The sequence below is a fragment of the Zootoca vivipara genome, chromosome 2 (genome assembly GCF_963506605.1).
Source record: "Zootoca vivipara chromosome 2, rZooViv1.1, whole genome shotgun sequence".
Classification (NCBI taxonomy): Eukaryota; Metazoa; Chordata; class Lepidosauria; order Squamata; family Lacertidae; genus Zootoca; species Zootoca vivipara.
In genome coordinates, this window is record NC_083277.1 from 15,397,524 (window position 1) to 15,412,472 (window position 14,949).

General features: G+C 45.2%; 2 protein-coding genes across 6 annotated transcripts in view; both read left to right on the forward strand.

The window, feature by feature from the left end:
• Nucleotides 1–9,320, forward strand: part of LOC118078674 (C-type lectin domain family 2 member D-like) — a 17,148-nt gene extending 7,828 nt beyond the window's left edge. For all 5 annotated transcript variants that reach the window (XM_060271182.1, XM_060271183.1, XM_060271180.1 and 2 more), the window contains 4 exons: nt 2,428–2,535; nt 6,582–6,775; nt 6,878–6,984; nt 9,058–9,320. In XM_060271182.1, coding sequence (XP_060127165.1) covers nt 2,428–2,535; nt 6,582–6,775; nt 6,878–6,984; nt 9,058–9,169 — 521 coding nt within the window. In that variant the 3' untranslated portion in view covers nt 9,170–9,320. The remainder of the gene's footprint in view (nt 1–2,427; nt 2,536–6,581; nt 6,776–6,877; nt 6,985–9,057) is intronic.
• Nucleotides 1–14,949, forward strand: part of DDR1 (discoidin domain receptor tyrosine kinase 1) — a 273,948-nt gene that overhangs the window by 251,062 nt on the left and 7,937 nt on the right. The gene's annotated exons all lie outside the window — the stretch shown is intronic.

Sequence of the window (14,949 nt, forward strand, 5' to 3'; positions counted from 1 at the left end):
CCATTTAATAGCACAGTGGCATTGAAATGCTTTGTTATAGCTGTTATATGGTGTCTATCTGACCGGGTTGAATGGTCTACGTTATAGTCGACCACACTGACATTTATATTTGAGTGGGTGATTTATAATTGTTTTTTAAATAAATAAGAAAAATTCTTAGGAAATCAAGAAGCAAACGATACTGTGCAAATCTCCTGGCAGAGAACCCCTGCTCAACTGTCTTCATAACTTTGCGTTATGCAACACTTTTTCGGAACATATCATTCATTTAAACATTAGGAAAAACTTCCTGACAGTAAGAGCTGTTCAGCAGTGGAATTTGCTACCAAGGAGTGTGGTGGAGTCTCCTTCTTTGGAGGTCTTTAAGCAGAGGCTTCACAGGCATATGTCAAGAATGCTTTGATGGTGCTCGGCAGGGGGTTGGACTGGATGGCCCTCGTGGTCTCTTCCAACTCTATTATTCTATGATTCCATTCAAAACATCTTTTAGGTTCCTCTTTCTTTCAGGAACCCAATCTGGCCAACCATGTGTTGACATTAACTGGGGGGGGGGAATGCTTAAAGCAGACACTCAGAGCTGCACATATTGCTGATGAACTACTTTGGTGGCTAGTACTTACATTTGGACCTGATTTTCTTTAACTGTCAGTTATGCCATCCTCAGTATATACCTAATTAATATAGCAATCTTAGTCAATTTGCTAATCCTAGCCTGTGTACTACAAACTGCTATTTTGATTTATTTGGTTGAGGCAGGCTTGAAAAATCTCTATCCTGCATTGAATGATTAAAGCTTCTTCAAGCACAGGAAAATGTTGTTTGGTTGAACAATTCATTTTAACGCATTTTGGAATCAACTCTGTTATACAGAAATGTGCAAGAGCTCAAAATGTATTCCCTTAATGGTTTGTTTTACAATCAAGATTAAAATGGTTTCAGGTTATTCGCTTGAGGTTGCTGCACTAGCCTGAGATGCATGGACAAAATATCCCATTCTGTTTCTACATAGGACAGAGATACCCTTCTGTCTCTTCCATGTTGCCAGTGGATTCAACAAGGCTGCCACTATTAGGCAATTTACACTGACAAGCATAACTTCTGGATGTCCATCTTAGCAGGACAGATGTTACAACAGCTACATGGCCAGGAGACAGGCCACTTACCTGTTCTGGATGGGATCCCACTAAAAGAGCAAGTACTCAGACTGGGGTATACAGTTTATTTCAAATTTCCCTCCTTGAACATGCGTACATACATTGGCTAACCATTAATGATTCACACAATGGGTTGTACCGCCCTCTGTCTTCCTGCATTGCCTACGTGACATTTGGCATGTATTGCATTCCATTCAGTTCCTGCAGTCCCTTCAACCTTTGCTCTTAACCATCACTAAAGTTCTTACTAAAAACTGGATTACTACCATGCTGTATTTGGGGCTGCCCTCCAGCCTAGCTGTGAAGCTCCAGATTTTGCAGAATGCCTAGACCTCTGATGGAGACAGATGGTTGGCAGCATGTGGTACTTCTGATAAAATGTTTGCAGTGGATGTGTGTACATTGCTAAGCCAGATCCAAGGTCTACATATACAAAGCCCAGAAGAACTTCGGTCCAGGGTACCTTAAGGGCCACCTGAGCCCTTATATCCCAGCTTCATCACTAAGATCATCCACAGGAGCACACCTGGTTCTCTCCATGTCTCAGAAGCCCAAGTGACCTCAGCTAGAATTTGGGCATTTAGCGCCACCAGTTCAAGCTGTGAAAGGCTCTTCCAGCATCTTCACTTCTGACTTCTAAGCATCTCTTGAAGACCTTTTCTTATGCCAACAAGGCTATACAGCTGTTTAAAATGTTGTTGATCTCCCAGCTATATTAATGATATATTTATATATATTTACTATTTCTACTGGTGATTGTTGTTTTATTGTATAAATTTTATTCTGAAGCACCTTGATAGTTTAGGAGATGGTGGCAAGTAAATACTTTTTAATAAAATAAATGACTGGTGACTCACCAGTCATGCACAGAGGCCTACCAGTTGGCTGATTTTGTGGTGGGAGGCACCAAGCTTTATGATGCCACAGGTGAACTTAGTTTACCTCATAACCTTCCAACACCCCGCTGACCAAAATGGGGAAGTTTCTTTTTTGGTCATCAGCTGACTTGCACCAGAGCACAGGACCCCCCCAAAATTGGGACATTCTGGGATCCAATCAGAAGCCAAAATTGGCTTCTGTAATTCCAGGATGTCCCACATAAATCAGGACTGTATGACATCGTGGTGTAATGCAAACTTGAACTCACACCTTCAGTGCAGATGGACTACCCAAGCCTGGGTAGATTTGGAGCCCTCAGATACTTTGGAGTTTCTAGAAGGTCTGGCATCTTGCTGAAACCAAGGAAACATTAACACTTTATTTCCCTCTGCAGGTCTGAGCAATAAAGGAAAAGAGAAACTTCCTTTTAGTGCACTAACCGTGAGCTTGGTCGTTAATGCCATTCTGATCCTTATCATCATCCTCAGCATTCTTTTATCAGGTAAGTGAAGAGCCATTTTGCTGTAGCTTCTGCCAGGTTCTCTACAGGCCACCTGCTCTCACAACTCTCCTCTCCTCAGCAGCTTGAATAGCTTTATTGGTGTTCAGTTGAGGTAGCCTGGAAGCAGTTATGGATGGGGACCCACATTCAGTCAATGTAGCCTTCTTGTACTCTAATAATAAACCAATATGTCCCCACATGGTTAAATTTCAAGTGATTCAAACCACCTCCTGCAATCTGATGCCCTTCTTGCAAGAGCAGCTGGTGTGCTGGGATGATGCTGGCCTCCTGGCAGAAGCATTGTCGTTGCTTACCGGGTCTGTGTGGAGTGGCTTGAACCCCACAGCAGTGGTGCCAGAATGGCTCCAGTAGCACCCACGCTGCCCCAACCTTGCTGCCTCCCTGAACCACCAAAGTAAGCACTACGGCAGGCTACCCTGCCATTTTGGATTGTATATCCCCATTAGCCCCAGCTGGCATGGCCAATGGTCAGGGATGATGGGAGTTGTAGTCCAACCATATCAGGGGGTAGGGTCTTGCAGAAGTGCCTTGTTTTGAAAGGATTCCAGCACCAGGTGACAAGGCTTGTACAAATGTGTCCATTAGCAAGTGCATAAAACAAGGGTGGGGAAATTGTAGCCCAACTTCCATCAGTCGTCACCATTGGCTATGCTCTGTAGGGCTGATGGGAGCTGGAGTCCAACAACATCAGAAGACCTCTGGTTTCCCATATAGGCAATGCAGAATATAAAACCATAAGCACACCTGTTCAGAACGGAAAACCTTAGCACATATTTCCAAGTAAGTAGGCTTATGATAGCAAGACAGACATGTCTGTATCTTGGTCAAAATAAAAGTCACCATTCAGTAACAAGCAAACTCATAAGGATGAGTTTTTCTGGAGTCCTTCCTTCCCCTGCCTTACTAAATTAGTATCAGATTCTGAAACGGATTTAAAAGGGCATCATTCAGAACCCACACCTGCACTTTCAAAGATGTTTGAGATTGCCCATAAAAACTGTGACTGCCTCACTGCTCATTTTCCTGTCCAGAATACACGGGGGAAATGTGTTTGACTTTCTACAACCATCTCATGCTGGCTATTCAAACACATTGGTAGTTTCTTGAATGGTAGTGATAACTCTTCAAACTACAGCCATCTTCACAGTAAGGCAATACCTTCATAGTCAACTAACTTTCAGGTTGTGTGGAGTTCTGATTTATTTTCCAGTGGATCAACATTGCTGCCTTTGCATTTTGTGTATCTTGAGACCATCTGCCATTGAAAGCTGAAAGGGCAGACCAGTAAGGAAGCTAGACAAGAACTTATTTATCTTTCCTAAAAGGTAAAGGTAAAGGTACCCCTGACCGTTAGGTCCAGTCGCAGACAACTCTGGGGTTACTGCGCTCATCTCACTTTACTGGCTGAGGGAGCCGGCGTTTGTCCGCAGACAGCTTCCGGGTCATGTGGCCAGCATGACTAAGCTGCTTCTGGCAAACCAGAGCAGCACACAGAAATGCCGTTTACCTTCCCACTGGAGTGGTACCTTTTTATCTACTTGCACTTTGATGTGCTTTCGAACTGCTAGGTTGGCAGAAGCTGGGACCGAGCAATGGGAGCTCACCCTGTCACAGAGGTTTGAACCGCCAACCTTCTGATTGGCAAGCCCTATGCTCTGTGGTTTAACCCACAGCACCACCTGCATCCCCCCAAAAGATGAACAAAATACCACATATAGCCAGCAGGAGTCAGTGATTGCCATCCAACTTTTTTTGCCGTTGTTGATTCTGCTTAGCTGCATAAAGTACTACTGGGTCACTGTCACCAGAGCTATATGTGGAACCCTTATTTCTCCTAAATGAGGACAAATACTAATAATGAAACATTGGCTCTGGACCCATTTCAGTCCGGCTTTCACCCTGGTTATGGGACCGATTTGGCTCTGGTCACCCTAACAGATGATCTCCGTAGACAGCTGGATTGAGGCGGGTCGGGACTGCTGATTCTTTTAGATTTGTCAGCAGCCTTCAACATGGTCAATCACGAACTTTTAGACCACCGCCTTGCTGACGTGGGGATTCAGGGCACAGTCAGTCAATGGCTGCGCTCCTTTATCTCATGTCGGGGACAAAGGGTGGCGCTAGGGAAGGACTTGTTGCCGCAGCACTCCTTGGTGTGTGGAGTCACGCAGGGCGCAATCCCTTCCCCGATTATTTTCAATATCTTTATGCGCCCCCTTGCCCAGATTGTCCGGAGTTTTTGGGCTGGGTTGTCATCAATATGCTGATGACCCCCCCCCCCCGATTTATCTGCTGATGGACAGCTGTGCTTGGAAGTTGTGGCTGGATGGCTGTGTGGGAGCCAGTTGAAGTTAAATCCTTTGAAGACAGAGGTCCTCTGGCTGGGTCGGGACGACATGGGGTTGGGGGGCCAACTCCCATCTCTTGCGGGGGCTCAACTAGTGCCAGGGCCTTCTGTCAAGAGTTTGGGTGTAACCTTCGATGCCTCCCTTTCCACGGAGGCGCAGGTTGCAGCCACAGCTAAGGTGGCATTTTTCCATCTCCGCCGAATCAAGCAGTTGGTCCCTTACCTTTCTTGCCCTGATCTGGCCACAGTGATCCATGCGATGGTCACCCCCCAGGCTTGATTATTGTAACTTGCTTTATGCGGGGCTGCCCCTGAAGCTGCCCCAGAAACTCCAGCAGGTGCAGAATGCCACAGCGAGGCTCTTTACGGGGTCCCTGCCTCAGGACCACATTCACCCAGTGCTCTACCGGCTGCACTGGCTCCTGGTGGAGTACAGGATCAGATTTAAGGTGCTAGTTTTGACCTTTAAAGCCCTATGTGGCTTAGGACCCTCGTACCTACAGGACCGCCTCTCCTGGTATGCCCCGCGGAGGACCTTAAGGTCCACAAATAACAACATTTTTGAGATCCCGAGCCATAAGGTGGCTATATTGGTCTCAACTAGGGCCAGGGCCTTTTCAGTACTGGCCCCGACTTGGTGGAACGCTCTCTCACAGGAGACCAGGGCCCTGCGGGATTTGACATCTTTCCGCAGGGCCTGCAAGATGGAGCTGTTCCACCTAGCTTTTGGGCTGGACTCATTCTGACCCCTATGTTTTCCCTCCCTTATGGTTTTTTATTTGGGCAATTTAAAATGAGGCTGCATTAAAAATAAATAAATTTAAACCCGTATTTTAATTAATTGTTTTCTATCTTTTATGTCTTACTGTAATTTTACTGGTGACAGCCGCTCTGAGCCCGGTTCTGACTGGGGAGGGCGGGGTATAAATAAAATATTATTATTATTATTATTATTATTATTATTATTATTATTATTATTATATTTATTTGTGCCGCTGAAGCCATTACAAAACAAAATCTAAACAAGAGCCAACAGTCACAGGAAATGCCTGACCTCATGTCACATATTACTAAGTCCAGTGCCCCACCTAGTGACTAAATTCCACAACGACATTGTCCACACACCATCTTACTCAATAATTTGACAGATCCTTCAGATTTTTCTGAGTTTCCCGACACTTTCTTGTACATTTTTTCCCCTAATAAAAGTTCATCTCAGGGAGAGTCAATTGGACCCTGGCAGTGTATTTCATGGATAGTCAATTGAGGTTGACTATCTATGCTTGAGCCACAAGAGAAGCTGCTCCATGTCCTGCAACCTCCTGAGTTTGTGGACAAAGATGGGCACTGGGCTTTCTGCCCTCCCTCCTACCCTCATTTCCCCACCCTTATCCAGCCCCACCTCGAGATTATGGGGCTTGATCGGAGACCTCCTGCGCACAGTTTTTGTGTGTGGTGTATGTTGTTATACTATATTTTTATGTGATTGTTTTTACGATGCTTGAGATGTGTTCCCATTTTCTTTGTTTCAAGCTGCTTTGAGCATGATTCTTTTTGGGGAAAGGCAGCACACAGATAAAATGTTGATGTGTGGAGTACATTGCCTGACCTTTATTTTGAGTAGGACTATTGATAAGCTATGGATAGTGATCTGTCTCACTTTCTGATACCCTTCTAGGGAGAAGTTGTGAAGTATTGCCAACAGTGCAACCTTCTCCTTCCACTCCAACTGAGTGCTGTCCAAATGGCTGGATAGGCTACCAAAGGAAATGCTACTATTTTTCAGAGAGTGACAGAAACTGGACTTATAGCCAGAATTACTGTGCCTCTTTCAATGCCTCTTTGGTCGTGATTGACTCCCAAAAAGAGATGGTGAGTAGAAAGATACAGAGCACAGTCTGAAGCCTTAAATGGAGTTGATTCTCCACTTGGATGAGGGTTGAAAATGTATTCACATTTCTTTTCTTTATTAAGAACTTCTTGAGACGATACAAAGGTCCTGCTGACTACTGGATTGGTCTCCAAAGGATGAATGACCAGGAACCTTGGAAATGGATCGATGGCACCATTTTCAACAACTGGTGAGCATCCGCAATGAAAATGTGTAATAAACAAGCCCCTTAAAACAGTGTAACAGTTAAAATAGTTCAAGTCAAAAGATCAAAGGAATGCTTGCCCAAACAGGTGTGTTTTGAGGAGCCACATATGCAGTGCTTTTATATACATTCATACCTCGGTTTAAGTACACTTCGGTTTGAGAACTTTCAGTTTAAGTACTCCGCGGACCCATCTGGAATGGATTAATCCACTTTCCATTACTTTCAATGGGAAGTTCGCTTCAAGTTAAGTACGCTTCAGGTTAAGTACAGACTTCCAGAACCAATTTACACTCATACTTCGGGTTAAGTATGCTTCAGGTTGAGTACTCTGCGGACCCGTCTGGAACGGATTAATCCACTTTCCATAACTATCAATGGGAAAGTTCGCTTCAGGTTAAGCACACTTCAGGTTAAGTACAGACTTCCGGAACCAATTGTGTACTTAAACCGAGGTACCACTGTATATATATATAGAAAACAAGGTGCCAATATTCACCCTGAAGTTCTTACAGTAAGTGCCACGCTTTTAACATTTGGAAAAGAACAAAGGTGCAGGCACTGAGTACCCCGAGTACCCCCTGAAAAACCACTGCATATACAGTATTCCACTAGGGCTACAAAGCTCCTGGTCCTAACCTAGTGGTATGCGGTCAGCGGACTAGAGGGACTAGGCTAGTCCCCAAAATGTTCCCAGTAAATAAGAGTATTGAAGTATAAAAGCCTGGCACCTCCTTCCCAAAGCCCAGGGAGCTTTTGCCTGGCTTAGAGAGGGAGGTGTGATGCTCACGCTGGACATCTCTGTGTCGCAACATCATTTGTGAGATGTTCCCCACCCCCACCCCAAACACAAGCTGGTGCCACTTGCCCGAACTGTTCCACTACAAAAAAATTCACTGCATGCCACTGTCATGGGCAAATTTGTGGTTTCACAATTGTTACTACCGGTAGTAGTCTGCTTGAATGTTGAGGAACTGACCAGAAGCCTTCTCACTTATTATACACAGAGCTCCGCCTTGTGGTGAGCAGCACACACAGATGTTCATTTTCAATCATAGTGCAGCGAGAGTTTGAGTTTTCCTTTCTAAGCCAGATTCTAAAGAAAAATTTTTGGTGGAAAAGCTACCTTGAAATATGAATAATTGTATTATATGAATATGAATGCAATTGTCTTCTTCAGGTGAAAATTTGCTTTGAGGCTTTACTGCATCTATGCTTGGCATTTCTTCTTCTGCTAGTTCCCAGGGATATTTCTATGGATATTTTCTATTGCGGTTAATGGGTTGAGGTTGAATTCCAACAATGCAGAAGTACAGTTTCTTGGGATCAGGGGATAGGCATGTTTGGAGGATTCCCTGGTCCTGAATGGAGTAACTGTGCCCCTAAAGGACCAGCTGTGCAGCCTGGGAGTAATCCATGGAGGCGCAGGTCAATTCTGCTGGCTCCATCTGGTACACCTGCCTACTCACTGTCTCACCAGAGTGCTGCATGCTCTGATTATCTCCCGCTTGGACCTGCCTTATATAACTGATCACAAGATGCACACCATTTGAGTGGCATTGCCCATGAACTTTGGGGGGGCAGCCCCCTCAAATATTTTATGGGGGGGCGAAGGGATCTCGGCACCTAGGAGTGGGCTCCTATGATGCTAACCTTCAAAGCTCTAAATAGCCTTGGTCCTCTATACCTGAAGGAGCATCTCCACCCCCATCGTTCAACCTGGACACTGAGGCCCAGCTCCAAGGGCCTTCTGGCATTTCCCTCACTGCAAGAAGTGAAGTTGCAGGGAAACAGGCAGAGGGCCTTCTCAGTAGTGGCACCCACCCTGTGGAACACCTTCCCATCAGATGTCAAGGAAATAAGCAACTATCTGACATTTAGAAGACATCTGAAGGCAGCCCTCTATTGGGAGTTTTTAATGTTTGATGTTTTATTATGTTTTTAATATTTTTTGGGAGCCAGCCCGAGTGGCTGGAACAACCCAGGCAGATAGCTGGCATATTAATAATAAAATTGTTGTTATTATTATTCCAACATATGTTCTGTTTGAAATTTTAGGTTTGAAATTAGGGGAGGAGGAGAATCTGCTTACATTTACAATCAAGGTGTTGCCAGCTCTAGCGGCCGACGGGAAGAACCCTGGATCTGCAGCAAACCAGTTCACAAATGAGAAAGGGCAGTGGATGCTAATTTGGCCGGGGTTAGGGGGCGTGTTGTAAGAATTTTGGGGTCATATATAAAAAATTAAATGTTCATAAGTGTATATATCAATCACGTCTTAAATGGTACAGGAAGGCAATCCTGAAGCCATTTTGATTCTCCCAAACCGACCAAATGTTTCTCTGAAAGGCAGGGTGGTACCCAGGGTCAAAACTGGGGGGGGGGGGCAAGCCATTGTCATTCAGGTTGTTACTGCTCCCAGGCTGGGCTTGGCCTGTGAGCAGCTTCTCCTGCCACCAGCCGAGCTATTCTTCATTCTGTGGGAGGCTATCCCTGCGTGCCCACTGAGTGCCTCAGCCAGCCATGCGCCTGGAGGGAGGGAAAGTGAGGCGGGGTGGGGAGAGTAGCAGCCCGGCTGGGACTGAGGGGGAAAGGCGGGTGTGCACACACACACGCCGAGGTGAAAAGGAGCAAGCCGGCTGGGCGAAGGAGCGAGGCGAGTGGGTGGGAAGCGCCACAGCTGGAGGGGTCTCTGTGCTCCTTCGGGCAAGTCGGCAGCTGCCCACACCAGCTTCCCGCCGGGCAATTCGCCTCAGAAAAGGAGCATCCCCAGAGAGCCTCATGAGAGGAGGTGGCCGATGGCCGGCCACTTGTTGCCTGCTGCCTTTCCCTCGGGTCAGCAGATACTTCTCGGTTTTTACACCACTTTATAACCATTTAATTTATTATTATTATTTTGCTGCAAGGAGGGGTGTGTGAAGGAACTTTCCCATTGTCTCAAGAATTAAAGTGCTTGGCAGGGGGTTGGACTGGATGGCCCTTGTGGTCTCTTCCAACTCTATGATTCTATGATTTCCATCTCAAAGGAATGGCCAGGTGTAACGGACTGGGTTGGCTTGCGATAGAACTCCAGGGTGGAAGGTGTTAAACCCAACCTCCTTGTTGAGTGATGCATTCCATTCTTGAGGGGCGGGACTGTCGCATTTTATTGGTGGCAGCGGTGGGACGATCGTCACATTAATTGGTGGCAGCGTCGTGATCTGAATCCACAACCAAAGCTGAAGTTTGTGGGAGTTTAAGACAATATTTCCCAGAGAGGAAAATGACACATTTAAGAAAAGCAAGAGAGGCTAAAGGGGATGAGAGGACAGAAGGGGTCGAGGAAAGCCCAAATTCTGAGGTAGAGCTTATGAGATTAAAAGTTGAGATGGCTAGAATTGAAAGCAAAAAGGAAAAAGCTAGAATTGAAGCTGAAAGGGAAAAGGAAAAGATAGCGGCTGAGGAGAGAATGCAGAGGTTGCAAATGGAAAAAGAGATGCAGTTGGGCAGAATGCGTTTGGAGGAGATCCAATTAAGAGGAGAGGTATCTCCAAATAGAGAGAGTGTGGAGGTTACCTCAGCCAACCTAAAAAGGTTCCCAAAATTTGTAAATGGGGACAATATCGAAGCCTATCTATTCAGTTTCGAACGTATTTGCCAAGAATTAAAAATAGCTGAGGCGGACTGGATGATGTATCTGAGGCCTCAAATATGTGGCATCTTGAGTGAAATATACTCAGACTTAAGGGATACAGAACTATCCAGTTATGAGATATTTAGGCAGCGGGTGAGAATACGCTGTGGGCTAACCGCTGACCAAAGCCGTAAAGCCTTTCGAGAACTGAAAAGAGGTCCTAAAGAGACATTTTCTCAGCTAGCAAGCAAGCTAGATCGTTTGCTGGACAGGTGGATTCAGGGGAGCAGTGTGACAAGCTTCCAAGAATTAAAACAGCTAATTTGTGTGGAGCAGTTTTATAAACACGTCCCTATGAATCTACGCTGGTTTATTAAAGATAAAAGGCTGCAGAATGTGTCCAAAATGGTTTTAATATTAGATGAGATTGAAGGAGACTGTCCTGAAATGCTGGTCCCAAGGCAGTGGCCAAAGAACAGACGGCTGAAGCCTTATGAAAAGGGGGAGAAGTCAGGGAGAGCTCCTGGCAAAGAAGACCCTCCGGTAGCCAGAAAAATAGCTTGGTTTTTTTTGTGGTCAAGAAGGACACATAAAATCTCGGTGCCCGCAATTAGCTAAAAAACAAAATGCTAACACGGCTACAAAGTCAGTAAAGTTACTGACACAAGTTGAGGTAAAAAAAATCACCTCAGGAATGTAACACAGAATCAACTGTCAGTGCCTCAGAGACTGTGGCTAACATAAGGCAAGTCTGGAGAGCTGATCAGGGGATTAATAAAGACTTTATGGAGCCAGTAACTATAAACGGTCAGCAATTTTTGGGTCTTTGCGATACTGGCGCAGAAATGAGTCTTTTGCGATCACACTGTGTGACACAGGATCAGTACCTCAAAGACCAAACTTTTAGTTTGAAGGGAATATGGGGTCCTGAGTTCGAGGTCCTGGTAGCAGAAGTGGATATTGTTTATAATGGCGTGAGGAGAAAATGGAAAGTGGGCACCTGGGACAACATCGATACACCTGTTCTGATAGGCAATGATGTAGCCAAGCCTAAATTTAATGTTCAAGTAACAACTAGAGCCCAAACCTCAGCCATAGGGAGTCCATTAACTGCATTAGAAGAGGCCCAAGCTGATCCTGAGGGGGACGGAATGTTGGGGAGAATGGCAGTTATAAGAGCCATAACAGCCAACAAGGCCCAGTTCCTAGCTGAACAGAAGGATGATGAAACTTTAAAGGAACTGTGGGAAGAAGCTCAAGGGCAGCAGGGCACAGAAGTGTCAGTAGAAAGGCCCTGGGTGTTTTGTGTAAAAGAGGAACTATTATATAGAATATCACAAAGGCGTAAGACTGCAGCAGAGTGGGTACGAAAAGAACAGTTGGTGTTGCCAAAAAAATATAGACTGGAAGTTTTACAACTGGCACACGATGCCCCCACTGCAGCGCACTTGGGAATAAATAAAACCAGGGAGAGAGTACAAGCCCGGTTTTACTGGCCCAATATGGGAAAGAACATTAAAGCCTACTGCCAGTCCTGTCATGTGTGTCAGACAGCTGGAAAAAGGGGAGACAAAACCAAGGGATTGCTGCAATCTATCCCTGTGGTCTCTGAACCTTTCGTTTTTTTAAAAAACATACTTTTTATTAATTTTACAGAATACAAAAAAACAAAAAAAAACGGTACATACATAAACACCTTTTCCACCTCCTTCCTACCCACCCACATGGGTCCTCCCCTGCCACAGAAGTATCCCATGTATGTGAACAGTCAGAGATGGTCCATTTTATGCTTGGATTTCTGTCCTCCTCCCCCTCCCCTGACCCCAAAGCCCCCCCCTGCCACCAGGGAGCTCCAGCAAACCAGGGCAGTACGCAGGAGGCCATCCATCCAACCATCTATTGTCATACCAAAAAAAAGAGAAAAATAGAAATAGGAAAAAAGAAAAAAAAAAGAAAGGGCAAAAAAAGAAAAAAAAACAATACAAAACAGAAAATTTTTTCTTACATTCATGATTGTAAAACCATATTTTGTGGGCTTCCCCTCCCCCCCCTTCCCCGGTTTTCATCCCTTTTTTATCATCTGCAACAGTTTCTTACTTTATAAAAATACACCTTTGTATCTTATACAACTTATAAATCAATTGTTAACATTTTCATCTAATATTCAAATCACTGAAAAATCAAACTCCCATTTTATCTTCCCGTGCCTAATTTTTTCTCCCTCTATAAGCCTCCATATTTTCACATTTTCCAAAATCCATTCACTTTTAAAACTATAACTATTCTCAATTTAACCTTACATCCCCGATTACCGGCTCCACCCCCCCAATCCAGCAAATTCCATAATCAGCAGACCAGTTATAAACCTGTTAATCCATCCATATAATCACAACATCACTTTCCCTTCACCCCACCCCCTGTTTACAGTCTTTTGCCATCCAGGCCACCATACAGGACCCCTGAATTTCTTCTCTTCTCTGCATATTTTTTCCTTCTTCCCTGTGGGCGTTCTGGAGTTCCAATAATACCAATCGTGCCCCCTTCAAAAGCAGGGCACTCCATCCAACTTTTTGTAGAGTAAAGTCATCATTTTTTTCGTGGTGTGCTTCATTTTGTGTTGAATCATCACAGTCCTCATCTTCATCTTTTCCTTCCAAATCACAGTCATCATCATTGTCATTCTCACATTCATCTTTTTCAGTGTCAAAAGCTTCATCTCCTAAGGAATCATATTCTGACATCACCATCTGAAATTTTTGCTGTAACTCTTGCCGTCGTGTCTCCTCTTGACATAGCTCTATTCTTGTTTCCCACATTAAGGTCAAAACAGACCGCTGGAACTCAGGGGAACACTTTTTTGTTGACATAATTCAATCCTGCCAAGGTCAAAACTTGTCACGTGGGGTGGAATATGATCACAGTTTATTTTCTCGACTCCATTTTAACAAGCTGGCTGCATTCTTCAAGTCTTATTAACAATAAAGTTCGAACTCACATTTCACAAACATTTAAACCAAAAAAGAAATTCCAGAAAGTCCAGAAATACAAAGTGAAATAAAAATTGACTCATAAATCCTGATCAACTCACTGGGTTGTCTGGGCTGCCGGCTCCCGAGGAAAAGAAAGATTTTTCTCAGTCTTTACCTCTTGCTGCAGGGCAGTCATAAACCACAGTCTCTCTCCCCTTCTCACCCTGCATCAAAGGGGAGATTCTCTTTGATGCCTTTGAGGGATCCTTTTGAATTGCAAATCTTCTGTTTATGGCTTCGGGTTTCTATTTACTGTCTCTTTTGTTGCCGTGGGGGGGGGGGTGGCTTCCTCTTTTCTCCCCTCTCTCCCAGATCCAAATTGTTTTATAATCCAAATCGTGAGGTTACTTACAGTCTTTTCCAATCGTTTTATTTTCGGAAGAATCCAGCGCTCTCCGCCTTCGGCTTGAAGCTTCTCCCTGCTAGAATAACGTTGCCGCTCAAAATGGCCCCCGCGACTTCTACCCTCCTCGCTCCGGAGCTCTTATTAGAGCTAACCGAAGAGTTGGGGAGTCCAGATTGGGGCTGTGCCGAGCAAATTGCCCCCGGGACGCCCTTCCCGAGGTTCTAAGGGGCGCAGCGTCGCTCTCGCTGCCCTCCCCACTCCTAGCAGGGACGGGCCGTCTCGGAGACGAGACGAAACCCCGCCGATCGGCGCTGGCGCTGAACCCGGAAGCCGGTCTCTGAACCTTTCGCAAGAGTAGGAGTGGATCTTGTGGGACCAATTTCTAGAGCAACACAGAGAGGGAACAAATATATTTTATGTGTGATGGACTATGCAACACACTTCCCTGAAGCTGTCCCACTAAAAGAAGTAGACGCTAAGAGTGTGGCCAAAGCTCTTTTAGCTGTATTTGCAAGGTTGGGATACCCCAGAGAAATCATCACGGATTTGGGAACCGCCTTTACTGCAAAGACCATGGAGGAACTGTTGCGTTTGTGTGGAATAAAGCACTTGAAGACAACCCGTTATCATCCACAGACGAACGGTTTGGTGGAGAATTTTAACAACTCGCTTTGCCAAATGATCAAAACCTATTCCCTGAGACACCCAAATGACTGGGATGAGCGTCTATAACATTTCCTGTACGGTTATAGGGAGGTGCCTCAGGAAAGCACCGGCTTCAGCCCGTTCGAACTTTTATTTGGACGACAGCCGAGGGGGCCCCTTGACCTAGTAAAGGATGCTTGGACTGGAGGCGAGGGTGTCGGACAGACTGATGTGCTATCATATGTGCAAGAGCTACAAACTGATCTGAAGCAGCTGAGAGACAAGGCTGCGAACAACGCACAAAGAGCACAACGTCG